We start from the raw sequence: 22,621 nt of genomic DNA, 5'->3' as shown, positions 1-22,621 counted from the left end.
GAAGCTTATCAGGACGATCTCATCACAGTCAATGAGACAATATAGCTTCAACCTCTCTTTGTTACACAAATTTATTTATAACTTTTTGTTATACATATGTATTAGTCTCTCATTTCCATATTAAATCTCCTCCTCTGTCAGTACAGGTTTAGCGTGAGTTCAAACTGGTCTTTGATAGCTTTTTAGTTACTTTATCTTTTCTTGTCCTCTCAAACATGATTGCTTCACAATTTCTTACATGTGCACAACACTCAACAGGATTACTCTGCAGTTTCTTACACATACACTCTTCTACTTATGCTTACGCTGTTAAATGTTATCAGAACCGACTCTTCAAATCTACAACAGGCTTCTGTCAGCCCTAAATATGCCTTTGCTCCCAACATTTGTGAGTTAATTCATTACTGGAGCTAGCTGGGAAATGGAATTTCTGTCCTGAGGGGCGAAGGGGGGGGGGGGGGGGAATATTTCTTGGAATCTTTTCATCCCGGATTGGGCAAAAAAAGCCAAAACCAATTTTTTTTCCCAGTCCTGAAATTCTGCAATGTGTTATTTTTGGGAACACTGAAAGATTCCTGCTGTATCTCTGACATGAAATATGCCCAGTCAGCAAGCCAGGCAACTGGAGAGTCCAAAAAGCTTGCCTATCAGTCAGGTGAGCAGCCCAGTATTCCACTTAATTTGGGGCCTAAATGGGAGCTGACCTTCTGAAAATCTGAGCTTGATTATAGATGCTGAAGACTTGTGAAAATCTGTCCCCAAGTGTGCATCATTAATGGACATGACTGTAGAAATGGTTGCTCTATTGATTTATTGCGGCCCCTTGCATTGCCTCTGCTGTTGATGAAAGACAACTATTCATCCCCTATCATTGGTGCAGCTAGCATAGGGATTTGTTGCGATACTGCTCAGCAAATCACTATAATATCGGACAGCAAGATATTGTAGCGGAGGATACACAGAGGTCCTTGCATGTACTAGAGGGAAACTGGGCAATCTTTCAATCCATTTATCAAGATGCTGGCAGTTCTCATTTCCAGCCAGGTGAAATAAACAGCGTGCAAAGAAAGCTGATCGGTATCCAGAGCATCTTAATAGATATACTAGTTTAAACTCCAGTTTGACTTGGATGCATAAGTTGTGTGTCAACTCTAGGGTCTACTCCAAACTGTAGGGTTCTCTCTAAGTGTAGGAAAGGCCAGTAAAGGTCCATGTTGTTAGGTTCCCATGCAGTTAACTTAAGGCAAGTAGAGAGGGATACCATACCACAGAGTCATAGAATCATAGAGTATCAGGGTTGGAAGGGACCTCAGGAGGTCATCTAGTCCAACCCCCTGCTCAAAGCAGGACCAATCCCCAACTAAATCAAACCAATCCCCAACAAAATCAACCTTCCTTTGGATCCAGAACTGAGTGCAGAGGCCCCAAACCCAATAATGAAGTTTGGATCTGGATCAAGATTTTCCCCCAAAGTTCAGATGAGGGTGGGGCACAGGGTTTCATTTCACGCATACTTTTAGTTTTAGGATAAACAGTAACAACTATAGGCAGCTATTAAAATCCGTGGGAAGTCCAAGAAAAGTAAATTGCTTTAGTTAAAGGGAGAAGTGTGTGGATTACAGTGAAGGAATTATGAAACACACTTTGTTTTCTTTTGATAAGGTTGAAGCTGGTTGTTTCAGTTTTTGCATGAACTGTATTATATTATAATAATTTGTATAATATTAAAAGTTTAAAATAAAGCACTTTTATGTAATTTGAATATTTCTGAAATGAAACTTTTCAGAAATTTAATTTTATGGACATTTTTTGCCTTTTCATTCTGATTCAGGATGAAAGAAAATTCCAAAATGTTGGAATTTCCCATGGAATGGAAATTCCAAGTTTTTCACCAGCGCTAATTGTGACACAAATAGGATAATGCCACTGTTAATCACTGGAGATCTCTTTTAAAATCTAGTCTAAAATTATAACACAGTTAGGATGCCACTGTCATCTGATGTATTCTGAGCAAGTGGGTCCAAACCCTGGACCTTTCACTGAACCTCAGTGGTGCTGCTGGTGGGAGAAGAGGTTTCTTTCAGAATAATCTCCAGTTGCAAACTTGACTGTATAGCTTTGGCGATGGGTCAGATACAAAAGCTGACAGTATTTCACTAACACTACTCGTTTCACAGGATTTTTGGCCCAGAACAGTGTAAATCTTGCGATTGCTGCTAATGTTGTGAAACTTCCACAATTTGGGGCCAAAATTACATCCAGCAGTTAATAAGACTTCAGCAGCATCAAACTCTGCTCCCATGATTCAGGTCCCAGTCTTGCAAAACTTACAGGTGTGCTTAACTTCGCTCAAGGACATGCAGGATCAGGGCCTCTGAAACATCCAGGTAACTTAATCAGATGTGAAAATGTCCAGCTTGAGCTATCTCTAATTCTGAGTTAGTAAAATGCAGGGGAATTCCACCTTGCCTTCCTTGCTGCACTCCCAAGAAATTCATAGATCTCCTCCTTGCTGGATGGTTAGTATTTGAGCCCTCCCAATATGATTAACAAAATCAAGCATGGTTTGCAGAAAAATAAAATAATATATTTTACAAACCAGGTTTGATTAACCATATGTAGCAGCCCAAATCTGAAGTGTTCTTCTGTGGTTGGTGCGTAAAGAGGGTGGGGGAGAAATCAATAGTACGTTCTCTCTCTCTCTTTCTCTGTCAGCAGTCGAGAAATCTTTCAAGCATTCTGAGAGGCGGGCGAAGTGCTGGCTTCCTTTGTCAGAGATCAAGAATGTAGCTGGATTCTTTGCACCTCCTCAGCCAACTTCAGGGAACATAAAATTGAAAAGCAAAGGTTTGTGACAGATCCTTGTTGGTTTCTAAGCTGTTTTGATTTCTCTGTGCTAGGCTACAGGGGGCTGTATTGTTTTGTAGAGTGTGCTTTTTTGCCTTTACTCTTTCTTTTCTCTTGACAGAATAAAGAACTTTTATAGACTGCAAGCTTTGTGAAATTCCCAGCTAGTGCATTGACCTAGCTGAAGTTTGATGGTTTTGTACAGTTCTCAATTTCATAGTGACAGCAGGTCCTGACAGCTTAGAACTTTGATCTCTTTCAGGTGAAGTAACTTTTAAACTCACATTATCCTGTGATGAAGTGTAAATTCCCCCAGAACTGAGAGGAATGTCCTTCTTATAATCACTTGATGCTCTGTAGATAGTGAATGATTCCATTAGAGAGTGGTGGACATTAGAAAAGGAACCCAGTTTCGATCTTTAGTGACTTTTTTGTGGCACACAACCTGAGGGAATTTCTTATGAGGAGTGAAGTAGTTAGAAGGGTTTGTTAGCTCACAGCTGAAGGTCTGATGATAATCCTGGTTGTCTGGATTGTTTTTCCCCAACTGTTTCTGTGTTTATATGCCTGTACCAAACTGGTACTAAGCTTATCTATGGTTTGGGGAATTTTCACACTGTAAGGGAACCTAGTACCTTAGTATTCCTTTGAGGTTTTTCTCTCCTAATCTTTCTTCAGTTTCCAAGTCCCTTTAGAATCCTATTAATAGCATCTTTAAATTATCTGCAATTTACCTGTTGAACATGGTGAAGGTAAATAATAGGAGCAAAAACAAAGATGCTAAGTCCCTTGCAGGGGGGTGTGAGAAAATATTGGTTTAGAGGAATCCTGGCCCTTTGCTTGTTTTATACAGCACATCATGCAGCCCCGACTACACCATCAACAGTGTGGCAGGTGCTGGAAAAGCACCCCACAAAATGTTTTGGTTTCAATGACTAGGCATTTTTCACCAGAAAACTCTCACTTTTTTGAAAAATTCCTAACCAGCTGTCCCACTCTTTCATGGGTATTTTTTTCAAGTCTGATTTTGCAAATGTTCCAGTCCTGAGATAGCAAGTCACCCCATGATGCTAAGCAGGTATCTCTTCCTGGGATCTGGAGCAGGTGACTGACTCTGGAAGGTGTTTGGGAAGCTTAGAACTAACTGAGCTTACCAGCTCTAGATGTGTCAATCTCTGAAGGGAAATTCCACTCTGCCAATGATGCTGGCTTCACCTGTCATCTTCTCCCATGAGTATCTTTGTGGTTTTTCTCATGAAGCCTCTTGTGAATGGAAAATCCTCTCTGACCTAGGCCATAACAAGGCACCTTCAGCAGAGGTGCTTGAAAAGCATGACAATTTTGTAGAAAACCTAAGTTTTTTTTGGTTGAAAATAAAAATTTTGAAAATCTTCTATTGCAAACTTGGAAAATGTTATCTGGCTCTAACCTTCAAATCCCACCCCCAAAATGCACTTGATACTGATGCGAAATTGCAAATTGACAATGGCTAGGGGAGAAGGTTGCTAATATAAATGAATTTAATGTTTTTAACGATCAGGAACCAGCTAAGACAGACAATTTAAATGCATGCTCCTCTTGCTGGCTCTTCTTGCTGCTAGCTTCATCCCTTCCTATTGCTGATGTTAGCTTGTTGCATCTTGTTTAAATTAGACCATCTATGGTTTTGCATCCGATGAAGTGAGCTGTAGCTCATGAAAGCTGATGCTCAAATAAATTGGTTAGTCTCTAAGGTGCCACAAGTCCTCCTTTTCTTTTTGCGGATACAGACTAACACGGCTGCTACTCTGAAACCTATGGTTTTGTGGTTTTCCTGATGCATTTGTGCAACACCAAGCACTCTGAGCCTGATTGGAGCCTTTGAGCGCTACTCCTATATTAAAACCACAATAATAATATTATTATTAGACCCACTTTGAAAGGTTGGCATGTTCCCACACAGAGGAAATCCTAGTGACTGGGAAATAGGTATCATGTGCTCTATGTCCTGTCCATGAATTCCTTCCCTGAGTGAGTAATGGGAGAAAGAATCCACATGCCAGAAGCTCTGTGCTGTCAGAAGGGATGATGTCATATTGGTCCTGCCAGTATCTTGCACCTCACCTCTGCATGGCTGAATGCTTACACCATTAATGGCAGAAATAAACAGGTGGAACAACATGGGAGGCAGTTTGCTGTTCAGCAGTTAACCCTTAGCGTCTGAAATCTCACTCATCTGCTGTTGGAGGAGGGATACCACTGCCTAACTTTCATCCACACTTTCCAGCTGTGGATATCAAAGCACATTACCCAGAAGCTCAGTATTGTTATTTTCACTTTATAGGTGGGGAAACTGAGGTACAGAGGTGACGTGACCTACCCAAGGTAACCCAGCAGGCCTGTAGCAGAACCCAGGTCTCCTGAGTCCTAGTTTAGTGCTCTATGCACTAAGCCATAAGGATGCAAGTGTTCTTCTTACCCTTGAGTAATTTTCAGAGTCAACACTTGATAAACATGATAAATATATTACTCTCCCTACTGAAACTTAAAGCTACAATCTTCTGTCTGAATCAGAACATTGCAATGGGCTTGATCCAACACCCATTAATGTAAACAGGGGATTTTTTATATTGAAAAGCATTATATAAGAGCCAGGTGCTATTAATTACTTCGCTTTCTTTACTTAATGGACTTTGGATCCGGCTTAATCTTTGCTGAAGTGGAGAAACCTATGTACAATTCAATATTATTCCTCCAGATGGCATTCTCTTTGCCTTTGATCTTCCTAGCAGAGCTATGGGAAAGATTGCTGGCATAATAAATAAGGAGCAATGAAAAAATTAATATTCCTAATTTTAATTCAGGGCCTTTTTTGCAAATCCCGAATTGTTGGCTTTGCATCAGGCATTCATAAAAAGGTGGGCTTTGCATTTTTTGATATGAAGGTTGATCTTTACCTCAACACAATTTCAAAATGGGGATATTTTCCAGGAAAATGTCTATCTAAAATAGAAATGAGAAGCAAGATGCTGAAGCTTTCAGATTTTCAATGGCAAATTGCAATTGTTTCACAAAAGCTGAGTGCCTTGCAATGAATACAGGGCACTGCAGCGGTGAAAGTTAACTACCATATGTTGCGACTTGCATGTCTTTCCATTGCAGCATTTTACGGTTCCTGGATTAAAAGTGTAGGAAATTCTGGCTGACCTACCATTTTTCCCTTTTAACTAATGAGGAGCTGACACAATTGGTGGGAAATAGAAATTTGCCAGAGGCCACTTCGTAACCATCCATCATCTTGTACTAAATCGAAATTTCGCTGTAGAGTGAATGGTAGAACAAGAGTATACAACTTGTCTACGCTAAAAGTAATAAGACTGAACAGTGTGGCTGTAGAATGGCAGATGCTGATTATATGTTGGACTACGTGAAACAAGGCCAATAGAATAAACTTTAAACATAGAAACTATGAGACATGGGTCCTGGTGTTCCATCACTTGAATTGGTTTTGCCCTGGTGTAAATCCATTGACTTCAATGGAGTTGGAACTGATTCACAGCCTGTTGAAGTTGATGGGAATGCTTCCACTGACCTTAGTAAGCTTTGGAAGGGGTTCTTTGTCCGGTGTAAGAAAGGAGAATCAGACTCTTGGTTCATAAACAGTGCTCTCACTTACAGTATTGTAGATTCAGATCCACTCTTTAGAACACCAAATAGAATTTCCCCCTTGGTCTATAGTTGGAACAGTTTGTCCAGGGATACCTCAGGTTCTTGCAAAGCTCTTAATGGTATGTGAAGGAGCAATGAGCCAAGGCCATTATGTCTCATGACTGTGGCAACAGAAGAAGGACTTGTCACTTCCTGATGAGAGCAGTGGAAATGGACTGGGTAAATAACCAACCAAATGTTTCCATAAGAGAAAAATCCCTCTTTTCTGCATGAAGATGAATTCCTCTTTTGTTAGAGAAGAGCCTGAACTAGGAAACCCAGATCCATATTTTGAACCCCTGTCCCAAATTCCAGGGCTGTCTGGCTTTAGGGTATTGGCATTATAAGGAGGGGACCAGTCAGAAAATTCAGGTCTGGATTCATATTACACATCAAGTTTGGATCTGCTGGTTTGGCTCAGACCTTTCACTTCAGATGGTCCAGTTTAGGGTTCAGATTGACAACTGTTTGCCCAACACGTGAGACCATTATCAAAGTGAATTAAGGACTCGCTCTCAAGATTGGCAGGCCCAATGTTGGCATCTTCCCATCTCTTTAAAATAAAATAAAACAAACAACACCCCTAATCCCATGTATTTTAGCCAGATGCATGTAATGCCTTAAAAGAAAAATTAACTGGTGGTGTGGAGGGCCAGTGTTTGGATCTCCCTTGCTGTTACAGCTGGTGGTAAAAAAGTGTTTTGTTTTTCATGAAAAGTTGAGAGGGAAACTGGAAAAAAAATCATTTTCACTTAAATATCTTGTGGATTTTTTCAGGTTTTCATTGCTCTTTGCCTGAAGCCCTGCAAAATATTGAGGAATTGGAAATTTTGTCAAAAGCCTTTGTGTGTTGGTGGTTTTAATTTTCTTTTACGAAACAAGTTTCAGTGCAAAGTTTAACAGGTTCTACTGGCTAGTTCAGTGCTGAAGAGGGGCTGTGCGGGGTACTGTAAGGGTCCCTGCACAAGCCCTACAGGGTATGGCTGCACGGCAGCTGGGAGCTGGCTCAGAAGCCAGCACCAAAGGCTTAGTGCAGCCTCTGTGGGAGCATGGATCTGGGTTTATGCATATCTAGTGGCTTCCACTCCTGTGCACCTGGCCTAGAGGAGCTGCAGTGGCTATTCCAGCCTATCCAGTAGCAGTGTTATTGGGGCAGCCCAAGAATCAACAAGTTTGTTTGTTTTTCTGTAGGACCTACATAAATGATAATCGGTTTTACTTTAATATTTCTCAGGAATAAAACTGTGGGTTTAAAATGTTTAAAAATAGTTAACTGGGGATGAGATCTGGATTTTACCCCCCAGAGGCCTGTAACATTTTGAAGGCCCTATCCTGCAAGGTGCTGAGTGCCCTCAACTCCCATTGAACAAGGAAAGCAAAGGATCAGGGTCTTAGACAGTGCAAATATATAGCCTAAAGCACTGTAGTTATAATCGTCCTTTGATTGCACTTCATCCTTCCTTGTGTTGCCCAGAGAACCTGACAAGCTCATGATCTCCTGTCACCTTCCCTGTGCAGCCATGCATCATGCTGTTGCCTTTCTACCTAATGAGAGCTTTGGCGAGAGAGAGTGGAAACAAATTGCTTTGAAAACCCACAAAACACCTTCTGAGTGGGGGAAGAAGAGAGGAATCAAAAGAAAGTCCTTGCTGGCACCGGGGCAGAAAGCAACACATAAAGAGATGCTTGCTGTCAGGCATTGATTGTTCAGAAAGCTGAAGGAGCCGGGGTGAGATTGCCTGGCAATGCAGGAAGGCAGATGGAGGAAACCGCTCACCGAGCGAGTCCTGCAGTGACATGATTGAAACAGATAGCCTCCCCTGTGAGGACGTGCTTTGCTCTACCTTCGTTATCCATCTTGTGAAGCAGAAGGCATTGCTGAGAGAGGGCTGATTGCAGTGTAGAGGAATTGGGTCTATATGCTCTATATGCTAGCGGGATTGCTCATATCACTCTGCAGCCAGCCTCTTCCATACTGTGGTGTTATTTTGATGCAGGCGAAACAGGCTGAGTGAAGTTGCCCAACACAGGCCTGGCGAGTGGGAGCGAATAGTCTGTGTGTATCTGTGTTAGCAGGTGTGCAGATTCCCCAGGATGTTCTGAGGCAGGAGCAGCAGGGGGATTCAGCATTTGTGAAATTGTAGGCTGTTTTTATAGCAACTTCTGGATCTTTGAATTGCTGGTTCCCTAAGCCCCCAAAGCACGATAATTGCTCATTCAGCAGTGGCAGAGTCAGGCAGCCCCCAAAGCCGTTCCCAAAGCTTGAGTTTGTGGAGCAGGCATCTCTGACCTACAAACCATAAATCACTCAGACCAAGGATCTGCCAACATTAGGGAAAGACTCCCACTGACTGGGTTTTGGATCATATGCCACAGCATGGGTGCAGGGGCTTGCACTGCAGGTCTGTCCATCTGTCTGCATCACGAATGGTGTAGGATTGAAGCCCTGGGTCCACGCAGACCTGGATGTGGATCTGAATTTTGTCACTGTCAATGTTTTAGTTGTACAAGAGTCTCAATCCCGTTCCCGGAGTTTTGCTTTGAGCTTAGGGTTTCAACACGCATTGAAAGCAGGCAACACCTTCAGTTTTGAATCCGAATATTCCTCTTCTTTTCAACCCTGCTCAGGAGACAAGCCAAAACAAAAAACTATCCAAATGCATCCCTGGTGTAACGTCAGTGAAGTTATGCCAAGAATTAACTTGGCCCTCATCTCTGGACTGCCGGCCCTACAAGCGCAATCAGGTGTGTGATTATAAAGCTGCGTCCCTCCTGCTCCATCATCACAACAATTGCAATGTCATACAATCCGTGCTTTGAAGAGTGTTCACTGAATAATGCTTCTCCGGTGGGCATAAAGTGAGGACTTGTTTCAGTTCTTTACCTCCCCTTATATTGTATTCCAGAGACCTGAGAGAGGCGCTGGGTTATTCTGATGTAGCTGTGTCTTGACTTTTGCTGTGATGATTGGGAATTTTTTTTTTTAATTTTATTTTCAAAAACCCAGGCAATTCTGAATTCAGAACTGTCAATTTTGCTGATGAGACTTACACTGCAGCAGCCTAGAACTGCGTTACCTCTATTGGCTTCACAGTGCTGAGAAAGGATTTAAAAAAATGTTGTTTTAAATCAAGCAGATGTAAAGAAACACGGGGCCAAAGTCTGCTCTGTTAGCTGTGTTGAAACTAGTGATGGTCCTGGAGGCTGAATGGCTCGTCGTAGACGGCATCATTACATTGCCTGTCAGTGAGCCCCTCAGTCCAGTCTTAGGGTGACCACTGCTAGGCGTGAGAGGGGAGCATTCACTCTTCTGCCTATTTATCAACAAGGGAGCCAAATTAGTCCATGTGGTAAGTGTGGTTTTGTTTGTTATGTGGTTAGACATAAAGTGCCTTTTCCTCTCCATATAGGACCAGGACGTCATGCTGTGTCACCGTTCCTTCTTGTTTGCCTGCATAACCTTGGCGAGCCATGTCACAGGACACGTGCATGGTCAAGGTAAGCAGGGGCTCTCTGATCACTTTTAAAATTGGCATTGGATACAGTAATTTAGGGAGTGGCTGTCACCTGAGCTAAGCTAACAAATCTAGTTGGTCCAAGGCCCTGTACTCAACTTCATCACATGTCTCGGTTTGTTTGTAACCCGATACCCTTTGATCTGGTGCAGTGTTCAAAAGTTGTGTGTGTGTTGGGGAGGATTTCAATCTGGGGTTCAATTTTGATCCTTTATACAGAGAGACCCAAAGGATGGAATTTGGAATGGGGGTCAAATCCAATACAAGCCATTTCTGTTTTGGATACCTGGAAGTACTGACCCAGAATCCCAAAATGTAGCCCCAGAAAGACGTCATTTGATATGAGACGCCCCAAATCTGAAAGGCAGACACAGCATTGGGGAGGGCTGAAAGGGAATGTTCTTCCTCTGCCCACACTGGAGAAGGTAACCCGGTCCTAACCCCCTGAAGGACTTTGGTTTTGTATTAAGAACGGGACTAAAACTGGTATAAACCATCAGCAGCCAAAACGCTGACCATGTCCAAATTACATTGGCAGTTTGCAGGGTTTCCTCGTCAGTGCAGAATCCTGTTATTTCAATGCCAGCTAAATTGCTTTTTACAGTGACATCCAGAACCGAGTGTCTGATTATCAGAGCTCTCCCCGGTTTCCTGCAAACAAAGGTCAGCATTAAAATAATGCCAAGGTGGCTTGCTCTGTGGCATCTCACATCTCTCTGTGCTGGGGAGAGAGGGAGGGATACTTCAGTCTCTAAATATAGTCAGTACGTCCCTTATATAAGCACTTAACAAAGGCTCCCACACAGAGACTTCTTATGATTTTGCCTCTTTGACCTTGCACCGCCTCTGGCTATGCAATCACAGCATCTCCTGCCTTCCGGAGACGGGCACTAAATGGCTAAGGGTCTGGATTGTCTGAAGGCACCTGAGTGCCAGATCAATTCAGGTGACATACCAGGTGTCCCACTTTAGAGTCAGGCTGGTTCCCAAGATGCAGCCATTAATAAAGGACCCTTCATATTTTCAATGCCATTGTGTTGTTTAGGCCTGAGCTGTCGCAGTACCACAAGAACGGTTAGCGGAACTAGTCTGAACACAACTGGGATAATTACACACAGAGCACATGTGTTCCTAATGTGGATTACCATGCCACCTGGTTGGCTGGCAGTAGTGTTTCCTTAATTCTCTTGGATGACATTGCTATGTGCTGGGCAGATGATCAGGTGGGTAACTGGAGGAGGGTGATACATGTGGTTAGGGGGACTTTTAAAGTACAGTTATGGCCAGAAAAGTGGTTTAAAAAAGTTATGGATCCACTTCCTTTGCTGATGAAAATAATCTCTTCTGCTGGTAGCACTGGAGAGCCAATCCAGCAACTGGAGGGAGAGCTGGAGTCTATTCTGGTCTGTAGAATTGCTCATGAATTTCCTGTGGCATAATTATTACTTGGGATTGAGGAATGAGCAGGGAAAAGCTTACGTTGACTTCTAACAGCTGAGGTTGGGTTTGCAGGCCTGGTGGTTACACAAATCCTCTTCTTTATTTTTCCTTGTAAAGCGAAAAGTTTTGAAGAAGAAAACACAGAGAGACAAAGATGAAACCAATTTTCTACCAAACAAGAGTCCAGGGCAAACTAACAGTAAATATGCCTCAGAGAAAACAGGCAATGTTATCAAACATAACAGAAGATTTAAGTTGGGGACTGGGATAATGGCTATACAGCAGATCAAATGGAAGCATGCTAGAGAGACCTATCTAAATAGTCAGAAGAGAGGTCATGAGTTAGCTTCATTGCCTTCATCTTTATTTTGGTCAAATGTCCCTGTCATCTCTGACAGACCCTGTTAATATTTATGCTTCTGAACATTAGCCATAAAAGTTTAGGGAGGCTGATGTCCAAGGCAATGAGTGTGATATCCTAGTAGCTCTTATCAGTGACTGTGAGACATAAACCCAACTATTAGAAAGACCTGCTAAGCCTATGGAATCCTACATGGATATTCACTGCCCCAGCTCAGTTCTGGTTTTCCTTCTTTCTTTGTGTCAGATCAATAGCAGGGCAGCCTTAGACAGATCACTCCTAACCTAGCATTGGCCAGATCACCTCTGCCCCCATAACGTCCGTAACAGCTGGTGGGTTACATTGATGTTAGCTACAGTCCAAGTTCTGGGCCCTGCACAACTGCCAGAGTAAACAAGTTGCATGTAGGAAAATGACACAAGCTAGCTCTACACTGCAGCGGGGTGTAAGCCTCCCAGCCCAGGTAGATAGATCTACATTATAGGGCTCAAGCTAGCATGCTAAAAATAGCTGCCTTGGACCAGTGGTGTCATGATAAAAAAAGAAGTGGGTAAATTAACTCTGTGTGTCCACACAGGGCAACAGCAGGGTGGGTACTCAGGCGTGAAGAGGTGCCCTTAGTTTGAATTGGGTTTAAGCTAGAATGACGTCGGGGGCGAAAACCAGAAGTGCTGTGAAAATGCATTTGTGGCTCTCATTTTCGCCCGCAGAGTGATCACACACCACCAGCATTTGCTTATCACGGGAGAGCAGGGCCGAGTAAACGCGGTATTCCCCAAGTGAGAAGTGAAGGGCATTTACTCGTAACTACGCTATTGGCGTGAATGTTGCGGCTTGGGCTCTCAAGCCAGGGGGCTGGGTGGGCTTGAGATCCCGAGCTGCAGCTCACATCGTGATGTCTCCTCTGCTGCCTTTAGCAAGCTAGGTCAAGCCCTGTTAGCATGAGTCTGGTTACCCAGGCTCACGTCCAGTCGCAGTGTAGACACACCCGCCAGTGCTAGTCCATTGTGGGGTCTAAGCAGGAATATTTTGGGGGGCCCCGCACAAAACACATACCCATTAATAGGGTGCCCCCTTGAGCTGCTCGGGGCCCAAAGCAATTGCTTAGTCTGCTTGTGCCTAGAGTCGGCTCTGATACCCACAGGGGTCTGTTATGAAGTCACCTTCTAGGGATTTAGGTGGCAGTGGGATTAGACCAGTGGATCTAAGTAGTTGCATCCCACCCTTGAACCTGTCCTCCAGTCCCCTCTCCACAAGGCTGTGGGAGACTGCTGTGAACTGTGCTCTGTGACATGGAGGGAGCGTGAAGGTCTCCTGTGTAGCCTCTTTGCACCTTGCCCCTTTCAGCAACAGGTCCATGCTGGTTCTGCTGTGTTCAGAACTTTCTGGGTAAGTGGTTAGTTCTTGGGTTTCTTGGAAGGTGGCAGCCTGTCTGGATTTGAAAGGACATATATCCATGCTGTGTATCTGACAATCCTCCAAAGCTTCCATTTAGACCCTGGCTGTAACTCCATGTCAATTGGACAGCAAGGTTACGATATCAAAGAGTGCATGTAGAACCCAGAGCGGACAGACAGTGGGGCTTTCAGGGAGCTGGAACTCATTTGCATCCAGAATATAACAGCTCTTTAGAGAGTCTTGTCCTTCTCATATTCATCTGCGGTCATTCTGGCCTTTTTAACTTTTGGGATCCTAGCATTAGGGCTGAAAAGCGGGATGGCACGTGTCCATCAGAAGACAGCTCCCTGTTTCATCACGCTATGAATCCATCATTGTTCCATTCTCTTTCCCCATTTCTGCTTAGACTTGACTCTGGGTCTAGTCCTTCCAAAACTCCCTGCCCCTGCTCTTTAAAAGACAGGGTGCGGGGGAAGGAAAAAAGACTTTTCATTTCCTCCGTTTTGTTTTTGCCTGGGTCGTATGTGAATCTGAGCCTTGTTTTCCTAAAATAGTTGTCTGCTAGCTGAGATGTTTTCAGGAAGTGTCTGAATTCAAAGGTTAAGGTGCAGATGTTGGGCTGAAACAAGTAGGCCCTCATTGCCTAAACCATTGCTAGCTGCTGCTTTGTGTCTTGGGTTGTGACTACCCAGTAAAAGCTGGCAGAAGGCATTTGAGTGGAAGACCTGTTCGATCCAAGTGGGCACTCAGGATAGTGCCATTCAATGGGAGGCTTTTCCCTACAAGCACAGTTGGTCAGTTCTGAACATTGAACCTCCGGGTGTTTATAAGTTTACTATAATTAAATCACAAAGTAGGGGAGGGGAAAAGGGTTTCTAAATGGTTTCTAAGGAATAGTCAAACTCCTCGACTTTGATGGTTTGTCCAGGCTGTGTTTGCCTCCTCAAGAATGTTGTTCACTGTTGACTTTTTATCTTTTAGGGCCTACATTTTTTAGGGGGTCTCTCTGTCTTGGCACATTTTGCAAATGCAGATGTGTATCTGTATTTGCAAAAGAGTGAATGGTCACGGCAACTGCTACTTCTATGCACAATGCAGTATTTGTGCATTCACTTACCAGTTTTACATGTGCAAATGCTGCTTTTTAAACTGTGCATCTGCAACTGCACTCCTAATTTTTCCATGAAGTTACGACAGTTGCATGTGCAACTCTGGTAGTCATTGGCCATTTGCATTCTTAGTTACCAGTTTGCCTTGCAATCCTGGTGATTACAAATGAAATGAGCAATTCTTTCCACATTTTTGCTGCACATTTTTGAAAATGCAGTCGGAGGACACGCTCCCATGTTGAATTTCATGGGTGCAATTAGGGAAACCTAATGAAAAGGTTGCTTTTAATTTGCATGTTATATTCAGGTGGAGGGACCATAAATCTGCCTGGTTTACACCGTACATCCAATCAAGTAGAGGTATTTTGTAGCTATATTTCAGCTAAGAGTCATCATCATTTAAAAAAAGAAAAGGAGGACTTGTGGCACCTTAGAGACTAACCAATTTATTTGAGCATAAGCTTTCGTGATCATCCGATGAAGTGAGCTGTAGCTCACGAAAGCTTATGCTCAAATAAATTGGTTAGTCTCTAAGGTGCCACAAGTCCTCCTTTTCTTTTTGCGAATACAGATAACACGGCTGCTACTCTGAAACCTGTCATCATTTAAAAGAGTAACATGAGTTTAGGGATCTACTTGGAAGCTAGGGAATCTCTCTGAAATGGAGATTTGAAGGGAACGGGTGTCAGGAATCAGGGCCTGCATCAGAGCCAGGCTGTGGCAACCTAACGAGCACAGCTGCCCTGTAATAGGCTGCCTGATTGGCTATGCCACCTGATTGGTGGGAAGAATCAGCAGACCAGCTCTTAAGCCCAGCAGCAGCATGCAGCAGTTGAGTGGCTGCTCAAAGCATTTGTCTGTGGCCGACGCGGCTCCGGCACCTCCTTGTTCCTGTCTGGAACCCAGCCCTATCCCTGCCTGGCCACACTCCGGGTAACCTGGTTCTGACTCTTGGCTCTGATTCTTGGCCTCTGATTTGGCTGTGACCAGTGGGTCTGGCTCCGGGCTCCACTCCTGGCTACCGACTCCCGTTATAACCAGTAGGCCTGACTCCTGTTCCAACCACTAGGCATGACTGCCCATGTCCCAGTCACAAGACTGTGGGCATGTGCCCAACACATTATAAGTCTTGCTTCTTTCTCCCTGCTTGCAGTTAATTTTCTTCTGCAGTTGCTGATTGTTCGCTGCCTCCCTGCAGCAGCAGGAGGTGTTGGGGCTGGTACAAGCGGGAGCCTGCTGCCTTCAGAATTATAGTCCTGTCAGGGGTTGTTACTTGCCCTTGATCAGGTTGTGTATTTTTTAACATCTGGCCTTGGAACTGTCTGGGAAACTCTCTCTGCAGAATTGTGGAACACAGACTCTCTGGGACTGTTGTACTCCTTGGCAGCTCACGTCTTACGGGTGTGTCATTTGATACCTTTCGCCTTGTTGATGTCATCCTGTCTGATGCAGTCCTAATTCCGAGATATTTGGTGGTACACTATGGGGAAGCCTGCACCTTGAGCCTGAGGTGTAATTCGCAGCTCGAGGAGACACACCCACGCTAGCTCTGATCCAGCTAGCTGCCTTGAGTAGAATCCCATCCGAGACGCTAGGTGCATGCTCGGGGCCGTTAGCCCTGCCCGCCACCCTGGTTATGCTCCTTGCTCACAGTGTAGATGTTACACTCTGGTCTTGCAGGCCAACTAGTGCAAAAGCCCTGGATCCACTTCATTGCCTGTATGATCTAGCAGGTGCTGAGATGGCCACACGACTATCCTTGCCCTCCTTGTCACGTGCACTGCTCATCTTATCGGTAACAACTAACGGAGGGTGTCTTACTCAGTAAATTGCTCGTTATGGTAAACTCCTTAACGTCATGGCTGGTCTGAGCCGTGGCAACAGACGGGTTCTCCATTAGATGAGAGGAAGGAAAACTAGCTACGTGGAACTTGCTTCTCCAGAATTATGGGGACTGACGGATCCATCTGAAAAGCAGACAGGTGGCCAGAATGCTTGGACTGTGTACTGCTTGCCACAGCTAGGGGCCTCTGGACCTAAGACAAGTGATGTTTCTGCTTTTCCCCCAGGGCCAAACCGGTTGAAACTAACCGTCCTCTCGGAAGACCGGCTACAGATGAAATGGAAAGAAACAGAAGGGACCATCAGCGGGTACAAGGTTCAAGTGAAGCCCATGGCAGGTATGTCCTGCTGGGATCTGGATTTGACTCTGCAAAGGATACGGGTTTCAGGAGCCGGCTGAGCCCAGCTTCCAGCGGGCACACATCTAGGGGCGGGGGGGACGTGGGTTTGACGGTCAATAAGCTCATTGTGAGCACTGCCTCCTGTGCGGCTGAGTGGGGGGAGGCTGCTGCTGCTTTCTGTGATGGTCTGAATAATCTTCAGTCACTAGTGACCCTAGAACCTCCTTGTCCCCTTCGCAACCTCCTCCCGGGGCCGCTGAAGCAGCAGCGTCTCTGGTTGGGATTTTCAAAGCAACCGAAAGGAACCCGGCACCCAATTTCCACTCAAAACTCAGGAAAGTTAAGCTCCTAACTCCCTTAGGCACCACTGGGAATCTAGTACTTTAAGGGTACTGCTGTTTCACCAGGGTCTTGAAAGCTCTATGGGGTATCTGTGTTTTATCTTGTGCTTCCAGGTGGGGGAACGTCTGACCTACTTTCTGTCCATATTTACAGCCTGTGCATTTCGTCAGGGGTTTAGTGCATCGTTTGCACACAGTCTCTTGGCTTGTCCACGCACTCTAATTTCCTGGAATGCTTTGTGTTTCTAGGTAGTCATGTCAAAGCAATGGGGGAGCAGCTCTTTACCAGTGTCCTGCATGCTAATTCCGGTTCCTGAGGTCTTGAATCAGCTTCTGCATATAAATACAGTCCCTGAGTGACTGGCAAGATTTAGTGTCCTGTGCCAGAAGATCCCCAGAACCCCTTGAAATTACAGCACAAACATATGTTACATACTGATTTTGTCATCCCTGGAAAGGGGAGGTGCCCACTTTGACACTACCTTGTCTGCTGACAATGCCATGTATGGTGCCTTACATTTTTGTATTATTTTGATGTGCAGGACACCTCTCTCTGCAGCCCTGAAGGTTTTACAGGCATTCAATCCACTAAAATAATGGTAAAATCTCACACAAGGGCGCACACAGCTCAAATTCAGACTTCTAACTCCCTCCTCCAACAGAAAAAATCCATCTAATTCTGCTGCCCCTTTTGGTAGGGGTTTTGCGGGGGGCGAGGGGGATTTTGTAGAATTCCCAGGCTGCAGGAGACCAAGCTGGGGAGCAGATTCCAGAGCTGAGGACCCTTCTTGGGCAACATCCATTCATCTACTGCTCTCTTACTCCAAGGGATTTTATTCAAGCACTTCTGCTGATCACAGTGGTGTGGTGCTGTCCCTGGCTATGTCACTGAAGGACCTTGCAGCGAGGCAGAGGAGGGTAGCTATCAGTGAGGAATGCATGCATGCTCACCTGTTGTTGGATGGGCTTTCACCAACCCTGCTTCTAACTCTGGAAGCGCCTGTTTGCTCAGCTGGAATTGAATGTTTATCACTTCCCCATCCCCAGTTACAACCAGGGCTGCAGTGTGCACTGGGGATTGTCAGAATTCCAGTGATCTAGGAAATTCCCTTCTCACAGACGTTCATTGCTATATGCCTAAGGCTTTCCCTAGCGCTCAGATTTAAAGAGTAATTTCTGGACCTTAAAGAAGACATCAGTTCAAAAGCTTAAGGGTCAGAAACCCGTCAGTCATAGTAGTTTCAGACGTGTGGACCTGTCAACTCAGTCAGTCACAGACTAGCAGTCCAGGGAGCAGTCGTCTCTTTCTCTTTCTCTCAATGTCTCCCTTCCTCTTGGTTTTGTGTCTACCACCTCCACTCAATCAGCCTCACCAGAGATGCCTCATTATAGTTCAAGCGAGCATGGGTTTGTGTCGCAGCCAGGATACTCCTTCCTTTCTTCCCCTAGGTTTATTTGAATTGCCATATGAGATCTTTCCAGGAGCTTCAGACCTTTCATTCCCTATCGGGCAGGGGTCAGATGCTGCTGTGATCATGGATGGTAAATGAGACCTTACTCCAGGGCCACAATGGGAGAATGATGGGCACAGGCAACCCTGTCAAGCTAATCAGTGGCGCCAAGCAGACTTTCTGCTCACAGAAAACATGTGACCACTCCCCTCCCACCCCTCAGCTCCTCTCTCCCCCTTACATGCATTTGGCTGCGGCTTTGGACAGTTAATCCGTAGATGCTGTCCCCTCTGTTCTGCTGCTTCGTGCCATGTTGGTTCAGTAGGGGCATGTCCACAGGAAGGTGGTAGCTGCCCAGATGCAAAGGCCCAGCTGAGATATCGTACGTCGCTAGCTGGCGGAGGCAATGTTCCTCCAGCGATTCCAACCGAGGGATATTACAGCGGCGGGACGGAGTTCTACAGCACGGCAAGTTGTATTGTTTTGAGTGACAAATTCCTGCAGCAAGGGGAGGAAGGACTGGGCCGGCGACCTAACCCCAGGGGAAATGCCGCCTCAGATAAAAGCCCTCAGCAATGTCACTGCTCAGCTCCCCACAGCAACTCCTGTCTTAGGCTGATGGGTTGTGGCCACCTCAGCCTTCGGTCACCCGTGAAGCTGCTCTGGGCAACCAGCGTTTCTACGTGCCGCCGCCAATCAGCTGACAGCTTCAGTAGCAAGAGCTGGCTGCCAGGCATATGACGATAATAGAGATGCCGTGGACTGTTTGATTTGTCAGTGCCCGGTGCCCTCCCCTTTTTACTCAACTTCTCTGTCTCTCCATCCATTCATCCATCCCTGGACAGCAGTGTCACAAGCTAGCACAGCAGCAAGCCAGGAAGATTTTCCCACTGACTCTTTTCCATTATGTTTGATGGTTTGAAATTAAGCAAAACATTTTCCTCCATCCCTACCAAGTTCCAATGGCATCTGTGCTTGTGTAGCAGCTAAGCATGTGTTGGGGGTTTTGTGAGATCTGGTCACAGGCTCTGTGAAACCTAGGCTAGTCCTGCAGACAGAAGGCGTCACTTCCAGAAATGGCCTCTGTCTGGATAGAGCAACTGAATCAGCCAGAGAGAAATGGGGTTTGCTCAGATAGCTGGGGGTGAAAGTGACAGAGAGAGAGGAGGGATGATCCACTGGTTAGGGTGCCACCAATTGGTTCGGAAGATCTAGGTTCAGTTCCCTGCTTTGCCACAGACTTCTTGTGCTACCGTGGGCATGTCACTTAGGTATAAACTTTCAAAAGTGGCACTTAGTTTTGAGTGACCAAATTTTAGACTTAATGGTTCTGATTTCCAGAGGTGCCAGACACCAACGGCTCCCAAGGAAACCAAGGACAGGGGTGGGTGCTCAGCAGAGATGGGCAGGAAATGGTTTTCTTGTACCAGGAAATTTTTTTTCTTTTTTTTCTTTTCCCAAAATATTCTCCCATCATGAATCAGGAAGAACAATTGAAATCTCAAATTTTCATGAACTAAAATAAAATAAATCAGTTTGGATCAATTGATACGTTTTGCTTAGACAATTCTGAAAGATTTTGTTTCAATTTGCGCTATTTTTTTATTAAATCCAATTTCAAAACAAAAACTCACTTCCAACAAGGACACCAGAATTTTTTGTTGAGAAAATATCAAACCAGGAAGTTCTAACAAGTTTTGAAATGTTTCAACTTTTTGGGGTAGAGAAATGGATCAAAACCGACCCTTTCCCACAAGCAGTTTTGGTTTCAACAAACTAATATATATATATATATATATATATTTTTTGGATGGGAAATCAGCTAACTGAAAAATTCCTGACCTGCTGTGGTGCTCAACACCTCTGAAGAGCCCCCCCCCCCCCCCCCCAAAAAAAGTGTACAAAACTGGACACTCAAAATTAGAAGTCAGTTTTGCACATTTGGGCCTAACCTCTCTGGGCCTCATTCCCAGAGCTATAAAGTAGAGATAAGAGCACTGCTCAACCTGCCGGGGGCATTGCAAGGATGTATGTATACACTAAAAGTGAGAGGTGCTCATACACTCCAGTAAAGGGGGCTGTGTAAGTACCTTGGATTGGGAGATGGGTGCTGCCTGGCCTACATTCCATTAGACGGAAGGAATTTGCGAGAGCTGAGCTGGCCTGTGTCCTGCAGTTGAGACCCCGGTCACGGCTCAGAAGGCTCCCACATTCTGCATCAAGCCTGTTTTCAAAGGTGTCTGTTTTGTGCCTTTCCCCTTGCAAACCCCATTCCAGGTGACCTGGAACAGGAAGTCATGCTGAAAACCAAAACGCCTAAGGCAACAGTGGGAGGACTAAGCCCCACGAAGGAATACACCCTGCAAATCTACGTGCTCAATGGCTCCCAAGAAGCCCTGTTTGCTAAAAGGAAATTTGTGAGTAAGTATGATGCGCAGTATGTGCTGTCCCTGTTGGCGAGGCTTCCAGTGCCCGGACAAGTGGGTTTCCTCTGAGTTAATCCTCTCAGGGTAGGTCTGTGCTGCAGTCACAGGATGTGACTGCACCTTGCGGATGCACCCGAGCTAGCTTTCATGGAGCAAGGAAGTTGCAGCCACTCATATTTCAGTGGGGGTTGAACAAGCCCTCCCGGAGCACTGGGTAATTACATGCGGGACTAGCCCATATTGAAGCATGTGGTCCTGCAGCTTCCCTGTCCCTGACCAGAGCTAGCTCAGGTGTGTCTCCTCCAGCGGCAGTCACACCTTGTGCTGGCAGTGTCGACATGCCATGAGTGGGGTTGGACATAGACGTGGCATTGCGAACTGTCTTTCTGTGGTGATCGTGGTGGTAGAGAGCACAGGGAGAGCCTGAGAGCTGCAGTTCGTGGGGCCGATCTCAGTGGCACCAGGTTTACGCCGACTCCCTTTACTTCTCCACTTTCTCCTTTGCTGCTGCGGCTGCTCGTGCAGTTCAGGAGCTGAAAAACATCTCGCAGGCTAGAAATACCCGAAGGAACACAGCAACCTCCCCAGGAAAGAGCATCACCCCTTTGAGAAATACAGCAACCGAGCACATTCCAGTGGCTAAGACAACGTCACCGGCTCCGAGTGAAGCCTCAACACAGACAGGTATTTGCAGGGTCAGTGCACAGGCCAACAGCCAGAGAAAGCCAGGAGGAGGCAAGGTGGCAGATGGGGGAAGGAAGGGGAATGGGGCAGGGACCATCTTACAGTTCTGTGTTTGTACAGCTCCTAGCACAATGGAGCCCTGGTCTGTGGTTGGAGGTCCTAGATGCTACCACAATCCAAATAGTAAATGATAATCTGGCCCTCAGAAGGGAATATTTCCCAGCAACATTCCTAGAGGATGCCTATCAGTTCTGGGTCAGGAACAGGACTCCTCATCTGAGAATCCAGGAGGACTCCTAAGGGTCCTGTGGAAGTGTAAGGATGAGACCTCTCCTCACGTCACCTCTGGGTTCTCCCTCTGAGAATGCAGAGCCCTGTTTTTCCTGAGCCTTTGATCATTTAAAAACCACCCTGACAATGGGCCAAATTCAGCCCTGCAGTAAATCTCACTTCAGGTACACAGTAGTCGGCATACTGCATATGCTTCCCCTCCAGTTAGACAAAGCCTGTCCGTGCACACTGGGGCTTGCAGGAATTCAAATTCAAGGGATGCATTCAAATCTGATAACTGAGCACCAGCCCCTTTAAAAAAAATCCATGGCTGGTTATATGTAGACATCACAGCCCTAGTTCATAACACTTGGCATGGCCATATAGGAGTCCATGATCTACTGCGGTGACCGAATTTAAGACTCTTGTTTCCAAAAACCTAGGTCCCTACCTCTTCACCGATAAGAGAAGCTCCCTTAGCAACAGCAGGGTTAGGGCTTATAGCCTCTGTGATCCAGCCACTGGGGGTCGGACACAGTCACACACTCTTGTGCCAGTCTGCCATTCCATCCAGTAGAACTCAGTGGTGAGATACACACACTTAGCCAGTGTGTTCCAGCACATTCGGCTTGTTCCTCTAAATGGGATGTGTGTGTGATGTGCTGAGGGGAATGGGCTGTTTCTTTTTGTGATGCTGTGGAGTACAGCAAAAGACAGACCTGAAAAGAGAAGACAGAAGGCAGCAGTATCCAAGGACTCAAGTGAAACCCTCGGAAGGAAACCAAACACCAAGTTCAGTGTGACAGAAACACCAACAACGCTGAAAACAACTCTGCGCAGTCCCACAAAATCTGAGCGAGGAGATCTAGGCCAAGAAAAACACACAAAGGGAACTATAAAGAGAGGTGA

General features: G+C 45.4%; 1 protein-coding gene across 6 annotated transcripts in view; it reads left to right on the top strand.

Moving 5' to 3' along the window:
• Positions 1-2,726: 2,726 nt before the first annotated feature.
• COL20A1 (collagen type XX alpha 1 chain) overlaps positions 2,727-22,621 on the top strand; it is a 96,621-nt gene continuing 76,726 nt past the window's right edge. For 5 of the 6 annotated variants that reach the window (XM_048820792.2, XM_048820793.2, XM_075118692.1 and 2 more), the window contains exons 1-6: positions 2,727-2,847; positions 9,945-10,032; positions 16,427-16,537; positions 20,610-20,753; positions 21,284-21,442; positions 22,420-22,617. In XM_048820792.2, coding sequence (XP_048676749.1) covers positions 9,957-10,032; positions 16,427-16,537; positions 20,610-20,753; positions 21,284-21,442; positions 22,420-22,617 — 688 coding nt within the window. In that variant the 5' untranslated portion in view covers positions 2,727-2,847; positions 9,945-9,956. Of the gene's footprint in view, positions 2,848-9,329; positions 9,394-9,944; positions 10,033-16,426; positions 16,538-20,609; positions 20,754-21,283; positions 21,443-22,419; positions 22,618-22,621 lie in introns of those variants that run through there. The other variant, XM_048820789.2, reaches the window with a different exon arrangement.

This window comes from Caretta caretta, chromosome 13, assembly GCF_965140235.1.
Source record: "Caretta caretta isolate rCarCar2 chromosome 13, rCarCar1.hap1, whole genome shotgun sequence".
Lineage (NCBI taxonomy): Eukaryota > Metazoa > Chordata > Testudines > Cheloniidae > Caretta > Caretta caretta.
This window is presented reverse-complemented; position numbering and strand designations above follow the sequence as displayed.